At 47.1% G+C, this 15,564-nt stretch overlaps 1 protein-coding gene across 11 annotated transcripts in view; it reads left to right on the plus strand.

The window, feature by feature from the left end:
- The window catches only part of SLC8A1 (solute carrier family 8 member A1), a 348,746-nt gene that overhangs the window by 249,436 nt on the left and 83,746 nt on the right, over positions 1 to 15,564 (plus strand). For 5 of the 11 annotated variants that reach the window (XM_025205697.1, XM_025205695.1, XM_025205692.1 and 2 more), the window contains one exon: positions 10,996 to 11,121. The exons of 5 other annotated variants lie outside the window; for them this stretch is intronic. In XM_025205697.1, the coding sequence (XP_025061482.1) occupies positions 10,996 to 11,121 (126 nt within the window). Of the gene's footprint in view, positions 1 to 8,779; positions 8,830 to 10,995; positions 11,122 to 15,564 lie in introns of those variants that run through there. One more of the 11 variants, XM_025205703.1, reaches the window with a different exon arrangement.

Here is a 15,564-nt window from a genome sequence, read left to right on the forward strand (position 1 = left end):
GTTCGAGGACTTTAGCCTGTTTTCCAGACATTGGAGCCTCGTTCTTGACAATGAGGCTATGCCCTAGTGAATAAAAAAATACATGTTGTAATTAGGATAACAGGAACCCGGCAAACAGTGACAGAATGCTTCTGCCAGTCTCTTGTTAAAACAAACTGTTAGCAGGGACCAAATGACTCAGGACAGTGATGTTGGGATGTGGACACTTGCCTCTGCCTTATGGTTTTCAAGCAATCATATTCAGACAGATGTCAAAGAAATTAGTTTCTCTTGGCCTGTTTGTGACGAGTGAGCAGTCGCAATGCAGCTTCCAGTGCACAAGTGTCTCCATTACAAAACCTATCACAGCAATTGGAAGTAATTGGCACCCTGACAAGCAGTCTCAGCAGAAGGACTGAGAGGCCCACAGGGAATGAGTAGATCTGTTGCCCAAGTGTGGCATCTGCCCACACTATGGGTGGGTGGGTGGGTGTGTGTCCTGGCTCTTCAAGCTCTGCTAAGCAGAGGAGGGGTAGGCTTGAAGGGGTTGTTGATGAATGCTGACAAGAAAATAAATGAGGCCATAAAGGGAGAAACAGATCAGACATACGTTCTGTTGCCCGTCCAGGATCTGGGCCCCTCAGACCTCACATACTCCCTACGCTAAACTAGAAATCTTACTGCTGCTCACCTGCTGTAGGGCTGCAAGGCACAGTCTAGCAGCACAGCACATCTCTTCAAGTGTCCTCCAGCTCCAACTTTAGTTAGAAGTGGGAGAGAGCCTGTGTGACAGTTACCCTGACCTCAGGCAGATCTGGCACCAATATTGCCCCTGCCATGCTGGTATCATGGGGCAAAGATTCCTGCACCTTTTACCAGCACTGGAATTTTCAGAGGTACCAACAGGAGATAAGACACTTGACACCCATGGAAACTCAATGAGGTTCAGGCACTTCACTCCTATATAGTCTATGATAGAGCAGGGTGATAAAGAAGGCCTTAAAGACAGCCTCTAAGCTAGGTCTGCTGTATCTGCAACCAGGGTTAGGGCTGGAGGGAGGAAAATAAAAGGAGGCAGCCTGCTCTAGGGAAGCAGGGACCAGCTGATGAGACAGAACTTTGCCCTGCCTGCTCAAAACCAGCCCCTGGTCAGCTGAATCTATCAGGGCCCCCAGAAGACACAGCAACACTGGGAGTGCAGGTTCTTTCATAGCTCCCAGCCTACCCTTGGTTTGTCTTTCAACTGAAACAACCTAGTGCCTAAATAATTTCTATGTAGTGTCCTCTGTCAGGTAGTTTGCAGAGACTGAACTTGAGACCTTTGGACTAAAAAGCACAAGCTTCTACTTGAGCTGAAGGGCCCACTCATATTAATCCATGGATAGTATTAGATAAACCAGGGGTGTCCAACCTTTTTGAATGTGGGGCTGGAGCATGAACTTTTTATCAGCCAGTGGGCCGGTGAGCCATATTCAAAGACCTCACAGGAAGTGGTATCATAACGAAAGTACAGTGTTTATTTTCGTTTCCCATTGCAGCATCTCGGGCCTCAGAAAACAGCTTGAAGGGCCGCATGTTGGACAAGCCTGAGATAAACCAAATTGCTACTAGCCATTAGACAGGGAAAAAGTGACAGAATCCATGACACCCATTCCCTTGAGAACAAGTTACCAGACTGACAGTTTCCAGGAATCAGGAACACCCCAGCACTGCTTTACTGGAAAAGAGATAGAAAAGGCATGAGGCTTAGTTAAACCCACTCCATTCTGCCCCTGCTGATGCTGTTGAAAATGAGCCAAACTCTGAAGGAAATATTGGCCAAGAATTTCAAAGATGACTCATGGCTTTCTGTACATCTTTCTAGGGTGCTGAAATTGGTGGTGTTATAAAGGGTTTTAGAAAGTAGCAGTCTCAGTTTAGGCATCCAGTATCATGACATGTTTTTGAAAACTCCTGACCATTGATCCTAAACTCTCTGCACCTTTCCTTGCCCTGCCCTCTCTATCTTTTCACATGTGCAAGGAAGGAGAGACATGTGATATAAGCTAACCTTTAACTATTCGCAACCTGATGTAAAAGGATGCCTTGTTTGCTCCTATGAATGTTACCAGATGAACTGGGATGGAATCAGGTCTTCCATATGCTAAGTTTTTAGTACTCCATAAGACCAAATTCTCACCCACTAAGCATGAGGCAAGCAAGCTAACACTGCCCAAGATGGTGTCTTCTAGGAGCAGTCTGGCTGCAGGCACAGTGGGTTCCTGCCTTCCTCAGATAGCTGCCCATAACTTGAGGGCTTGGACTAGAGGGAAGACCTGGTGCCTGCAGTTCCAGCTGTATTGTGTCAAGAGGCCAGCTAAGCATTGTCATTCGGTGCTCTATCATTAAACAGACAGCAGGCCAGGGCCACCAAACCTCTGACCCATGCACATGAGCCAAGTTGCCGACTTGTCTGCAAACAAGTTATGGGAAGAAAATAAGATAAAATAACATTAAAATGGCAGTGGTGGCGTTTTAAATAAAGCTTGTTGGGTGAGCTTTAGTTAAAGCAAATCTGCCTCCATTTTACAATGCAGGGACGCTGATACACAAGATGCTCCGGGCACTTCAGTTAGAACAGCTCTTGGAGCCACTGTAATTAAAGCATCCTGTCCCCCCCCACACTCCCAGAGCATGTGTATAAATGTCCCCAGAGCCCAGGGTGTTTTGCTGCTGTCGCAGAATGAACCTTCCTGCCATGGAGGCCTGAACTTTGCCTTCTGGGGAGCAAGCCAGGCTGGCTGGCTAAGAAGGAGAGGGGTGGCTGTGCTAAGGACAGCTCCCCATCTACCTTATGTCCTGTTCAAGTTCATATACCACCTTATCATGTGGTATCTGAGCAGCTCACAGTCCCTTGGCACATTCACCTTCACAGTACCTCTGTGAGGCATGGACGCATTGCACCTCTGTGAGGCATTCCCCACTGTACCAGTAGGAAATTGAGCCACAGACAGACTACAGTCCAGAATCTCAAAAGAATCCATTAATTCCATATGCTTGTGGGTCTGGGCCTACATGATTTGTCCAGGGTCAGTGAAGCAGGGAATTGAGCATGGGTCTTCAAGTCCAGGACTGACATCCCAACCCCTAGATATCTTCTCTGGCTTCTGTTTCCCCTGTGCAGCCACAGAGCCTAGAAGAACAATATGAATTTGGATGCAGTCCTTCCAGCACTGTTGAGGAGGCATGGGCCTCCTGTAGACAACTTCTGTAAGGCTGGATAAACTTGCTTCATCCCTAGTTAGATATTAGAACATGTATCGCACTAGGAAAAGGAATGTCATAAGTCAAGGGTGTAAAACTCAGCTATTTTCAAGAGAAAGGAGGATCTAGGTAACTATAGGCCAGTTAGCCTCACCTCTATCTTGGGAAAACCTTTGAAAAAATTATTAAGGATCACATCTGTGGGAGTCCAGCAGGAAAAATAATGCTGAAGGGCAACCAGCACGGGTTCATAGCAGGTAGATCCTGCCTGACTAACCTTGTTTCTTTTTATGACCAGGTTACAAAATGCTTAGATGCAGGGGATGAGGTAGATGTCATCTACCTGGATTTTAAGAAGGCTTTTGATATGGTATCTCATCCTGTTCTCATAGATTAATTGAGCAGCTGTGACATACATGATTACATGGTCATGTGGGTGGCAAATTGGCTAATGGGATGCACCCAAGGAGTGGTAGTAGACAGACTGGCATCGACCTGGAAAGATGTGGGTAGTGGAGTTCCCAAAGGTTCAGTCCTTGGACCTGTGCTGTTCAATGTCTTCATCAGTGACTTGGATGAAGGCATGGAGAGCACTCTGTCCAAATTCATGGACGACACCAAAGTATGGGGTTAAGTAAACACACTAGTGGGCAGGGAACAAATCCAGGCGGATCCAGACAGGTTGGAGAAGTGGGCAGAGCAGACTAAGATGCAGTTCAGCAAGGACAAATGCAAAGTGCTGCACCTAGGGAGAAGGAATCACCAACACACTTACAGGCATAGTCATAGTCGACTCCAAGATGAACATGAGTCGTCAATGTGACAAAGTGATCAGTAAAGCTAACTGCACTTTATCATGCATTAGCAGGTGCATCACAAACAGGTCCAGGGAGGTGATACTTCTCCTCTATGAGGCACTGGTGAGGCTGCAGCTGGAGTACTGCATCCAGTTTTGGGCACCGCACTTCAAGAGGGATGTGGATAACTTTGAGAGGGTCCAGAAAAGGGCCACTCATGTGGTTAGGGGCCTGCAGGTAAGGCCCTACAAGGAGAGATTGAGGGACCTAAATCTCTTCAGCCTCCACAAGAGAAGGCTGAGAGGTGATCTTGTGGCTGCCTATAAATTTATCCAGGGGGGACAGCAAGGGATAGGAGATGCTCTGTTTACCAGGGCACCCCTTGGAGTAACTAGAAAGAACAGCCACAAACTGACAGCAAGCAGATTTAGGTTAGCCATCAGGAAGAACTTCTTTACGGTAAGGGTTGTCAGAATCTGGAATGGGCTTCCAAGGGAGGTGGTTCTCTCCCCTACCTTGGGGGTCTTTAAGGGGAGACAGGACAAGCACCTGGCTGGGGTCATCTGACCCCAGCGCTCTTTCCAGGCCAGGCCAGGGGGTCAGACTCAATCTGCTGAGGTCCCGTCCAACCCTAATATCTATGACTCTATGGATTAGCACTAAGAATACTCCTCATATACACACCAACACTAAGTACAGAGAGTCAAAAGCCTGAAGCTGAATCAATTCAGTCTTTGCAGATTAGTCTAAACTGCACAGATTGAATTGAAACAGAAGTGAACAGACATTTCCTTTTCATTCAGGAAATGCAACCACATGTCTGCAGTGGCTCAGACCAGAAGCTGGGGAGTGCTAGAGCATAGCTGCCTGGCTGTGTTTTCACTTCCTTATCCTTCTGCCCTCCTGAGGTCTTTGGGATTTGCAGTCCAAAATCAGACCAGCAAGACTCTGCAGGGTTGTTCATCATTTCTTCTTCCTGTTTCCAGGTGCCTCTAGGATTTGTATTCCAGTTGCAGTAAGCAGTAAATTTGAGCGGGGAAAGGGGTGTTTAACTCCCCTCCCTGGCTGCAGAACCCAGCCAGGGTTTGCCTGAGGGAGGCAGTACCCTACTGTAGACTGGGCTGCATCTCCAGTTGGGCTTGCCCCACCCCCCACCCTTCTTGTCAGCCAGCCCTCACTGTTCCAGCTAGGGAGCAGAGGGGTGGGGCCAGCCCTTCTCTGATGGAGCAGACAGCCCAGCCCAGGGCTGCAAAGCATGCTGGGATGCTGGGGGACTGTGATTTAACTTGAACCAGGAAGGGATCTGGGACAGAAGTTTCATAAGTGGGTTTGACTCAAATCAGTTAAGTCTGATACTACATTCAACCAGGTTTATCTTAAACCAGTTTCAGCCATTTTGAAACTGGTTTATTTGCACTGACCTTTGTTCTGTTACAGGTTTAAACCAGTTTCTGATCACTTAAACCAATTTGTGTGTAACTTCTGTCCCTAGCCTAAATAAGAATGACTTACTGGCACATTTAAATAGCAACTTAAAGAGTGGCTGGAGAGGTTTGGAAAGATGAGGATCAGGAGGTGAAGCCCTGCAACCAGTGAAATCTGTATTTATTTTCTCATGAGCTTCAAGTAGGCCAGAATTTCACCCAAGGTGTGGAATATTCCACTCCCCCCAAGGGCACCATGGAAGGCTTCAATCAGCAGTAAACCTTCTTGGAAGACATGTAAAGCCTACAGAACCCTCTTGATTTTCAAAGGCTCGTTAGGTAACATTAAAGATGTCTGACCCAAGGTCATTTGTACATCATGTTCCATTTCCCCGCCACTTTTATCTCACTGGAAAGTGTGCCTGTAAAATGGCTTAATGGACTATTTTATTCCTCTCTTTGAATGTCACAAACCACGCGCGCGTCACCCACAGCAATGACTAACAGTTACATTACAGACCTGGGCTTATATTTTCACATTAGGCTGTCAGTTCACTACAATCAGGTATGATTTGGTTGTCAGCTGGTTAGAAGAAAGCCAGTCTGTTCATTTTCCTTCCCAGTAAAAATGACTTCCCCTTCTTTAGTAGCTGTCAGAAATTTGAAAAATTAAGCCACTAAGTGCAGAAAAGCAATTCCTAGTGCCAGGATTTGAAAGTTTTGTGCTGTAGAGAAATTCAAATAATGCTTTTTTTTCTCTTTTCCTTGTTTTTGGCCACAGCAAACTCTTGCCCTGTATGGCACATCTAATAATGTAGGTGGGGTCTAAGGGCATTTTTACACATGCTGTGGTGCTGGGGTAAGGTGGCGCACCGCAGGATCTCATGTATCAACATCCCCACACTTCAAAATGGTAGCAGGGGCACTTGAACTAAATAAAGCTTGTTTGACAACAAACAACTGTGCCTCTGCCAGCATTTTGATGCTCCAGGATGCTGATAATGAGACATGGGAAGCTGCTGGAGCGTGGCAATTGCAGCACATCAGAGCAGCCTCTTTACTCATGTACAGGCACCCTAAAGTACTAACCAACTTTTGATCTGCAAGATACTTTAAATACCAACATATGCATTGCTGCACCCTGTTTTCTACAGCCACTGACTGCATAAATATTCAGGGTCTGTAGAAAGAACTGTTTATTCTTGTGCCCGAAACTAGTAACACTGTCTGCTTTAACCACTGAGAATTGGGACTGTCATCCTAGATAGTTCATTTGTATTATATAAGTCACATAAACTCTACAGATAGATTCTGTGGCACAGAGGGATATGTTGCAAATCAGTGGGGAAGAGCAGAATACCATCCAAGTAGCATTCTAGTTTTCCTTTCCTAAGTAAAATAAATATGGCCTCTGCATTAAGGACAAATTCTTATTCTCTATAGATGCCCAAGTGTGGAGCTATGAATGCGTGCATGTGAGTCTAGTGACTCACTTCTATAAGTGACTCACTTCTACAAACTTATCTGCACCACTCACATCTGCAGATCTGTCTCTACAGCTAAAGTTAGCATGAACACAGTTTATTTATATTGTTTATTTATTGTTTTGAAGTCTTTATTCAGGCAAAACTTGTGTTAAAGTCAGTGGGACTTGCTTCGGGGGAAGTAAACTTTGGATCAGGCTCTTGGGCCATACATTTTAAAAGAAGAGCTGTACTATGTAAGTCCCCAAGAAGACTTGTGTTTCCGTGAGTACACAAAATATTGTGTGCTATTGCTCAGTTGGTATTCTGTTGGCTCAGCTGGTTCCTTTACAAGCAATGGGAACTTTTCAGTGAATTGCATCTTTTATTACCAGATTATCTGCAGTTGGCCACAGGTAGGCCAAGAACGTTGCCATTACCTGTATATATCAAAGAGACAAGAGAGTTCTAAGGTAAAGAAGAAAATATTTAAGATGAAGTCATCGAGATTAAATAAATAAATAAATGGAATTTAAACTTAAACAAAATAAAAAAATAAGTAATAAATTAGATTTTCAAGGCTGAGTGAAGATTAAACAGTAAGCACCAAGTTTAATGGGCTCTGAATGTGTTCTCACAAAGCTGCCTGTAAATGTCCAGCATGACAGTCATGTATGCATGATACGTTCCTCTCTCTATGTCTCTCTCTGTCAGTTGATGGTGGGGAGAGATCTGGGTGTGGAAATGACTGCTACTGCCCTGTTATGCTTTTCAGGACTTAAACATTTTTAAATGGAATATTTTGACAGTTTGGAACAGTTTTTATCCATGTTTTTTGAAAGAGGAAACTCATCCTTTCCAGTGAGTATTTTCAATTTGGACAAAATCAATATTTTACAAAAAGCCTTTTGGTTGAAATATTCCCAGCTAGATTTATTTAGCATACCTAGTGCTTTGAATATTTTATACATCATTGTGCTTATCCTTAAGAAATTAGCTCTTGTCCTCTAGGATATGCCAAAGCTAAGATCACAGTGCTTTTAGAATAATGGAATGATTTAGTAGATCTTTTCCTCCTGTGATGCCTCTGATCTTAGAATACTACTTAAGGGGCATGCCTACAAGGCATGTTTACTGCAGAGTAGACTAATTAGCTCTGCAGTAAATATCTTGCAGCTACACGTGCAGCCCTATTAGGCCACAGGAAACTAACTCTGTTGCAACTTAGTACTTGTAAATACAAATACTATCTTGCTGTGGAGTTTTTTACTTCACAGCACTGTATGTGTAGACACTGATGCAGCAGGTTGGGGCATAAGGGTACTTCAGTGTGGAGGCTGCCTGCTGACTAGTCCTGCAATGGAGTACCCTCGTGCCCCAGGCAGTCCCTCTGCAGCTCGTTGAGCTAAGTCAGAGCAGCCCCGGACTGACAGGCTGGCCCCACAGCCTCCTGTCAGCCAGGCTGCTCCAATCCAGCTTAACATGCTGCGGGCCCAGATGCACATGTAAACACAGCACTCAGGAGCAATAAACTCCGACACAATAAGCACTGGAGTTTATTGCTTCACCTTAATAGCACATGTAGATGTGCCCAAGGACCATCAATACAGATAATCATCTCTGCCTCTGTTGTACCTTTCTCCACAGGTAACTTAGAATAAGGATGATAAGGATAAGGATACGAGTAAGAATGGTGGTCAAAGTCAGCCCAGACTTGGTTTTGGTCCACCAGTTTTTATTTCCAACAGCACACCAGGGAACAAAGGGGTACCATCATATCCAGTCACCTTTGACTCCTCAGCTTGATTGATCAGGTGCCTACTCACAGCTGGATGGAGCCCTTCGTACAGGACCAGAGCAGGATTTGAATGTATGCCTCCAGAGCAAGATGCCAGCAATGCTCTGTCCCCAGACTCCATTGTGGTATGGCAGTGACCCAGCTTTTCACTTAAATCATCTTTGTTCTTTTAGGAAGACCATAATTTATCCTGCCCAAGGCAGAGGCTTTGACATAGCAAACCATGTGTACATGTGCTCTAGTCTCACAAACTGCTAACCTCAGAGAAATGATAGGCCAGAGTGGCCACAGGTAGGGTGTATGAAACCCTGGAGAAGATATTCATAGTTTCATAGTTTCATAGTTTTAGGGTCGGAAGGGACCTAATAGATCTTCTAGCCCGCCCCCCCGCCAGGGCGGGAGAACAACAATATGCCAGCAGGGGCTAGGGGAAACAGCGTCTCCCCCAAACCCTTCTGGTTCCCCCTAGTGAGTTTATAGACGGTCACCAGGTCCCCCCTCAGCCTTCTCTTGTGGAGGCTGAATAGGTTCAAGTCCCGCAGTCTCTCACTGTAGGGTCTGCCCTGTTGTCCCCGGATCATGCGGGTGGCCCTCCTCTGGACCCTCTCCATGTTGTCCACATCCCTCCTGAAATGGGGCGCACAGAACTGGACACAATACTCCAGCTGCGGCCTGACCAGCGTCGCATAGAGGGGGAGGATCACCTCCCTGGCTCTACTCGAGATGCACCTGTGGATGCACGACAAGGTCCGGTTAGCCCTGCCAACCATGACCTCGCATTGTCGGCCCATGTTCATCTTGGAGTCAATAATGACACCAAGATCCCTTTCCGCCTCCGTGCTCTCAAGTAGGGAGTTCCCCATCGTATAAGTGTGCTGCTGGTTCCTACTACCCAAGTGCAGCACCCTGCACTTGTCCGTATTGAAACGCATCCTGTTCCTGTCTGCCCACCCCTGTAACCTATCCAGATCCTTCTGCAATCTCTCTCTCCCTGCTAGCGTGCTCACCTCCCCCCAAATTTTGGTGTCATCAGCGAATTTAAACAGGTTGCTCTCCACCCCAACATCAAGATCGCTGATGAAGACATTGAACAGCGCAGGGCCCAGGACCGAGCCCTGAGGGACTCCACTACCCACCTCCCCCCAAGTCGAATATGATCCATCCACCACCACCCTCTGAGTGCGACCCTTCAGCCAATCTGCAATCCATCTGACCGTGTAGGCATCTATGCCACAGTCGCCTAGTTTACTAATTAGGATGGGGTGAGAGACGGTGTCAAAGGCCTTGCTGAAGTCCAGAAAGACTACATCCACCGCGACACCTGCGTCCATGGCCTTTGTGACCTGATCATAAAAGGCAATCAGGTTGGTCTGACATGATCTCCCCCTAATAAATCCATGCTGATTGCCCCTGAGCATCATTTCTGATGCCGGCCCATCACAAATGTGCTCCTTGATGATCTTCTCAAAGAGTTTCCCCAGGATTGAGGTAAGACTGACGGGCCTATAATTGCCCGGGTCCTCCCTTTTCCCTTTTTTGAAGATGGGGACCACATTAGCTACCTTCCAATCGTCTGGCACCTGGCCCAAGCACCACGATCGCTCGTAGAGCCGTGCCAGGGGCCCTGCAATAACCCCAGCCAGCTCCCTCAGCACCCTGGGGTGGAGAGCATCCGGACCCGCTGACTTGAATGCGTCCAGCCCCTCCAGAAGCTCTCTAACCCGGTCCTCCCCAACCTGAGGTCTGAAGGCGATCCCCTCGCGTCCGGCTTCTATCACAGCAGGGAAGTCCCGGTCCCTGCACAAGAAAACGGAGGTGAAGAATTGGTTAAAGAGGTCCGCTTTATCCTCTGACGCAACCACCAGATTGCCCAGCATATCCTGCAGGGGCCCCACATTACCCGGCGCCTTCTTCATCCTCCCAATATATTTGAAAAAGGACTTTTTGTTATCCTTAATCCTGGACGCTAATCCGAGCTCTATATCCGCCTTGGCCTTCCTAACAGCCCGCCTGCAGGCCCGAGCAGAGGAGGTATACTCCTCTTTGGAGATTACACCCCCCTTCCACCGGGCGTACACCGCCTTTTTGGCAAGTAGGCATTCCCGGACACCCTTGGTGAGCCAGGGGGGCTTCCGGACACTCCTGCCCCCTTTGCTTCTTGTCGGGATGGACACCCCTTGGGCCCCGAGTATCGTTTCCTTAAGGAACGACCACTCCTCTTGGACGCTGAGTTCCTCTGCCCTCAAGAGGAACTTAGCAGTGACTTCTATTAACCTTGCCTTCCTTCACAGGAACCAGGGAGCATTTCGTGACACTGAGAAGTGGAAAGGTCACAGAACACTAAAGGGAAGCACTTTCTCCACAGTGCACAGCTGGCAGGTGGGATTCATGGCGACAAGGCTGCACAGTAGTCAAGAGTGAGCAGGATTCCCCAAGGATCAGGCATGTCTATGGGTATCAGGAACATCCAGAGCTACCATGGCATTAGAAGTATGTACAAGGGAGACTAACATTCCTGCAGCAGGGCTCCTGTTAGCAGCTAGTTAATGGGAGTCAGGGAAACTTGTCCTGAGCTCATAGAATCAAAGAAAGTTAAGGTTGGAAGGGACCTCAGGAGGTCATCTAGTCCAACCCCCTGCTCAAAGCAGGACCATGCCCAACTAGATCATCCCAGCCAAAGTTTTGTCTAGCCGGGTTTTGAAAACCTTCAAGGATAGAGTTTCCACCACCTCTCTGGGTAACCTACTTCAGTGTTTTACTACCCTCCTAGTGAGAAAATTCTTCCTAATATCTAACCTAAACTTCCTTGCTGCAACTTGAGACCGTTGCTCCTTTTTATGTCAGCTGCCACCACTGAAAACAGGGTAGCTCCATCCTCTTTCAAAACCTTCTTCAGGTAGTTGAAGACTGCTATTAAATCCCCTCTCAGTTTCCTCTTCTCTGCACTAAATAAGCCCAGTTGCCTGTCTTTCCTCATAAGTCATGTTCTCCAGCTCCCTCGCCATTTTTGTTGCCCTGGACTTTCCAATTTGTCCACATCATTTCTGTAGTACAGGGCCCAAAACTGAACACTACTCCAGATGTGTCCTCACAAGTGCTGAATAGAGAGGAAGAATCACTTCCCTTGCCCTACTGGCAACAAACCTACGAATGCAGCCCAATACGCCATTAGCCTTCTTTGTAACAAGAGTACACTGCTGGCTCATATTTAGCTTATTGTCCACTATAACCCCCAGGTCCTTTTCTGCACAGCTGCTGCCCAGCCTGTCAGCCCTGCATGGGATTGTTCCATCCTAAGTGCAGGACTTTGCACTTGTCCTTGTTGAACCTGAGGAGATTCTTTTTGGCCCAATCCTCCATTTGTCTAGGTCACTCTGAATCCTAGCCCTACCCTCCAGCACATATACTACTCCCCTCAGCTTGGTGTTATCTGCAGACTTGCTGAAGGTGCACTCTATGCCATCTTTTAGGTAATTGATGAAGACATTGAACAAAACAGGCCCCAGGACCAACCCCTGGGGCACTCCACTTGATACCAGCTGCCAACTAGACATTGAGCCATTGATTACTATTCTCTGAGCCCAATGCTCCAGCCAGTTTTCTATCCACCTTACAGTCCATTCATCCAGCCCATACTTCCTAAGCTTGCCTGCGAGAGTGCTGTGGGAGACTGTATCATAGAGCCAGTCACCTCATCATAGAGGGCAATCAGGTTGGTCGGGCATGATTTGCCCCTGGTGAATCCATGGTGGCTGTTCCTAATTACCTTTGTCTCCTCCAAGTGCCTAGAAATGGATTCCTTTAGGATCTCCTCCATGCTTTTTCCAGGGACTTAGGTGAGGCTGACTGATCTGTAGTCCCCTGGATCTTCAATCTTCAATCTTCCCTTTCTTAAATATGGGCACTATATTTGTCCTTTTTCCAATCATCTAGGACCTCTCCTAATCACCATGAGTTTTCAAAGATGATGGCCAATGGCTCTGCAGTAGGGTGGCCATCATAGAGGACAGTCCGGCTGTCCTTTGTCCTCTATTGATACAAAACTAGATGCCTTTATGTCTCTACCATACACGTAGACATTGGGATAGTTTGTTCCTGCACTCTCAGTATGATTTCTTTAAGTACAGCTAGGTTTCCTGGACTCCTCTCCCCCTCAGTCTGGCTTCCCAGGGGATCGTGCCCATGAGTTCCCTGAGTGAGTCGAAGTCTGCTTTTTGAAGTCCAGGGACCTCACTCTGCTGCTCTCCATCCTTCCTTTCCACGTCTCTTCCTGCAGCTACGAGTACTGGGACACTGGATGAGGCAGACCAAAGGCTGGTACAGGGGTAGCTTGCATACAACTACTCCCTTTCCTGCAGCAAACACTTGCCTCAGCCAGGGTTCTGCCTATTCACTGCACCTCCTCACTCCCACTGGGGACAGCTTCTGTCCCCCTGAGGATGCAGTTAGGAGCCAACCTGGCTCTTCTTTCAGTGTAGGTGTTGAGTACTGCCCAGCTGTACCATGGACCATGCGAAGCATGAAGCTTCTGCCTCATGTGCAGACACCAGACACCCACATGAAGTTCTAGCAGTAGCTCATTAGCAGGCTTGCAGACTACCAGATGTATGAAAAATCAGTTCAGCTGTTTCCACAGGAGTCTGAGAACGTGCTAGAAAGAGGCGTGTCAACAAATGTTTTTTAAAATGCCATCTAAAAGACACACATCACTCTCTTGTTTACTAGTTGCTCTCACTTTAACCCTCCAGCCAAAGGAAATGCTGGGTGCAGGCACAGAAGAGGTTAATAAGATTGGGTTCTAGTCCCATTTGTTTACTCCAGATGCTATAATTATGAATCGTTAGTTGAAACTCCTCCAAGCTATTCCTGCAGCTCTCTTGGGAAATGGATGGGAGCTGAATTGTTGACATGCTGTATAAACATAGCATTGATTCCAGTGATTTGGGGATAAATGTCTGTCTGTGCAGCCAAAGAAAGCCATGATCCTATCGGGCATGTAGGATCTGGGAGCTAGCTCCTGATTAGCCTTCTAGTCCGTTGCCAGAGTAGCTAGAGCACTTCTTTTTGTTTGCCATTGGTTGCATCATGCCTTTATCCCTTTAAACACATAGCTCCTAAGATATTTGACCTCAGGATTGTGCAGAGTGGGTGAATAAGTGACTTCTCAGTCAGCCTTCTAACCAGCCTGGCATTTTATACTCATGTGGCTGAAAGCAGAGTTTGGAAAGGCAGGATGTTAACGTGGAGCTATGTTGTACCACAGCCCCAACTTCAGCACCTGCTATGGGGGAGGCACAGCGCTAGCATATGCCCCTTGGGAGGAAGTGTTTTGCAAGGAAATCCACCTTTGGCACACAAAGGAAATAAGCTGCTAATCCCCATTCTTGGTAGCAGAGCAAGCTGTGCAGCGTACTCCTTATTGCCCCTTCTGCCCCACAAGTAGCAGCCAGGCTCTCTGGGTACCCCATGGCTGCAGTTGTGCCTGACAGCAAAAGATTCACCAAGTGCACAGAGACTATGTGTTTATGCAGAAACATCAACTGTGAAGGTCCAGTCTATCTCCATTGAAGTCAACCACTGTTGACTTCAGGGGGCACTGGATTCAGCCCTTTAGTAAGGATTGCTTGTTTTCTATTGTGAGCAATGATCCCCAGAGGAGGATCACAAAGGTCACAGAGTTACCTAGTGACACAAATCTGAGCATTGCACAGCTGTAAAAATCGCCATGCTCTCCAAATTAGAGCTGAGCAAACAGTGTACAATGAGTCAGGCGCATGGCAATTTTTGCCTTTAATATGGCTGCAGAGGGACTGAGCAGGATTTCCTGCCTCAGATTATTCCTAGCTTTCTTCAGGGTATAAGCTTGTGTTAAGAGATGCTGGTAAACTGGAAATAGCAATCATGTATGTTTCATGCTAGGCTGGTTAATTACCTAGGGCACATGGTATTGTGCCTGTGGGATCAGAACAGAATCCTGTGATCAGACTGGCATTATCTGTTTTGGGTGTATTCCTCTGTAGTGGGAGGAGCAGGGGGGGGAGAAGTGGGGTCTATCTTCTTTCTTGCATCTCTTGAACATGTTTAATAGCTGCTTACTGTCCCAGAAGACATTGTCAGTGCCTCATTCCCCTGCTTTACCTGTGGAAAGTTAAAGAGTATTTTTGATACTTTGGGCATTGTGCCTGGTAGTTGTATGATAGGTTTGTTTGCACAGTTTTTAGGAACAGGTTAGACCAGTGATTTTCGACCAGGGTGCCTGGGCACTGTGGGTGCCACAAGATCCTTTGAAGGGTGATGCAGGAAGTGTGAGGAGAAGCAGATAAAGGCAGGCTCCAGTTTCAAGTGTGAAGAAATAAGCAGGTAAGGGCAAGCTGAGGGTTTTCCTACCTACCTGCTCCTCCCCTTCCTTCCCTCACTGCCTGTCCCCCCTGCAAAGAGACAAGCCCTGTAATGAATAAGTTTTTGAAGCGGGTTTGCTGCTCAATTCAGAAATGTTATAGAGGGGTGCTGGAGCCTGATGAGGGGTACCTTAAGTCTAAAAAGGTTGAAAACCACTGGGTTAGACAAACTGTGTACGCCCATTCAAATAATCTGGAAGAATTCTCCCAGGTTTGTTCCCCTGGTAGAGAAACTTACGCAGAGCATGTACAGATATTTGAATGCTGAAACCCTGAAGAGTGGAGAGCTTGCAGTACTGACAGTGTGCAGCTGAGGGGAGTGTCTGTACACACATCTCTGCATGCTCTGCAGGCTTCCTTATTCTGCCTGGTGACAAATTGCAGCAGTGCATAGGGCAGCCCTGATTGGCTGACCCAGACTGCCCAGCCTGTGTTCCCCTGAAGCACAAGGTGGGGATTTTG

This window comes from Alligator sinensis, unplaced genomic scaffold (genome assembly GCF_000455745.1).
Source record: "Alligator sinensis unplaced genomic scaffold, ASM45574v1 scaffold794_1, whole genome shotgun sequence".
NCBI classification, from domain to species: Eukaryota; Metazoa; Chordata; order Crocodylia; family Alligatoridae; genus Alligator; species Alligator sinensis.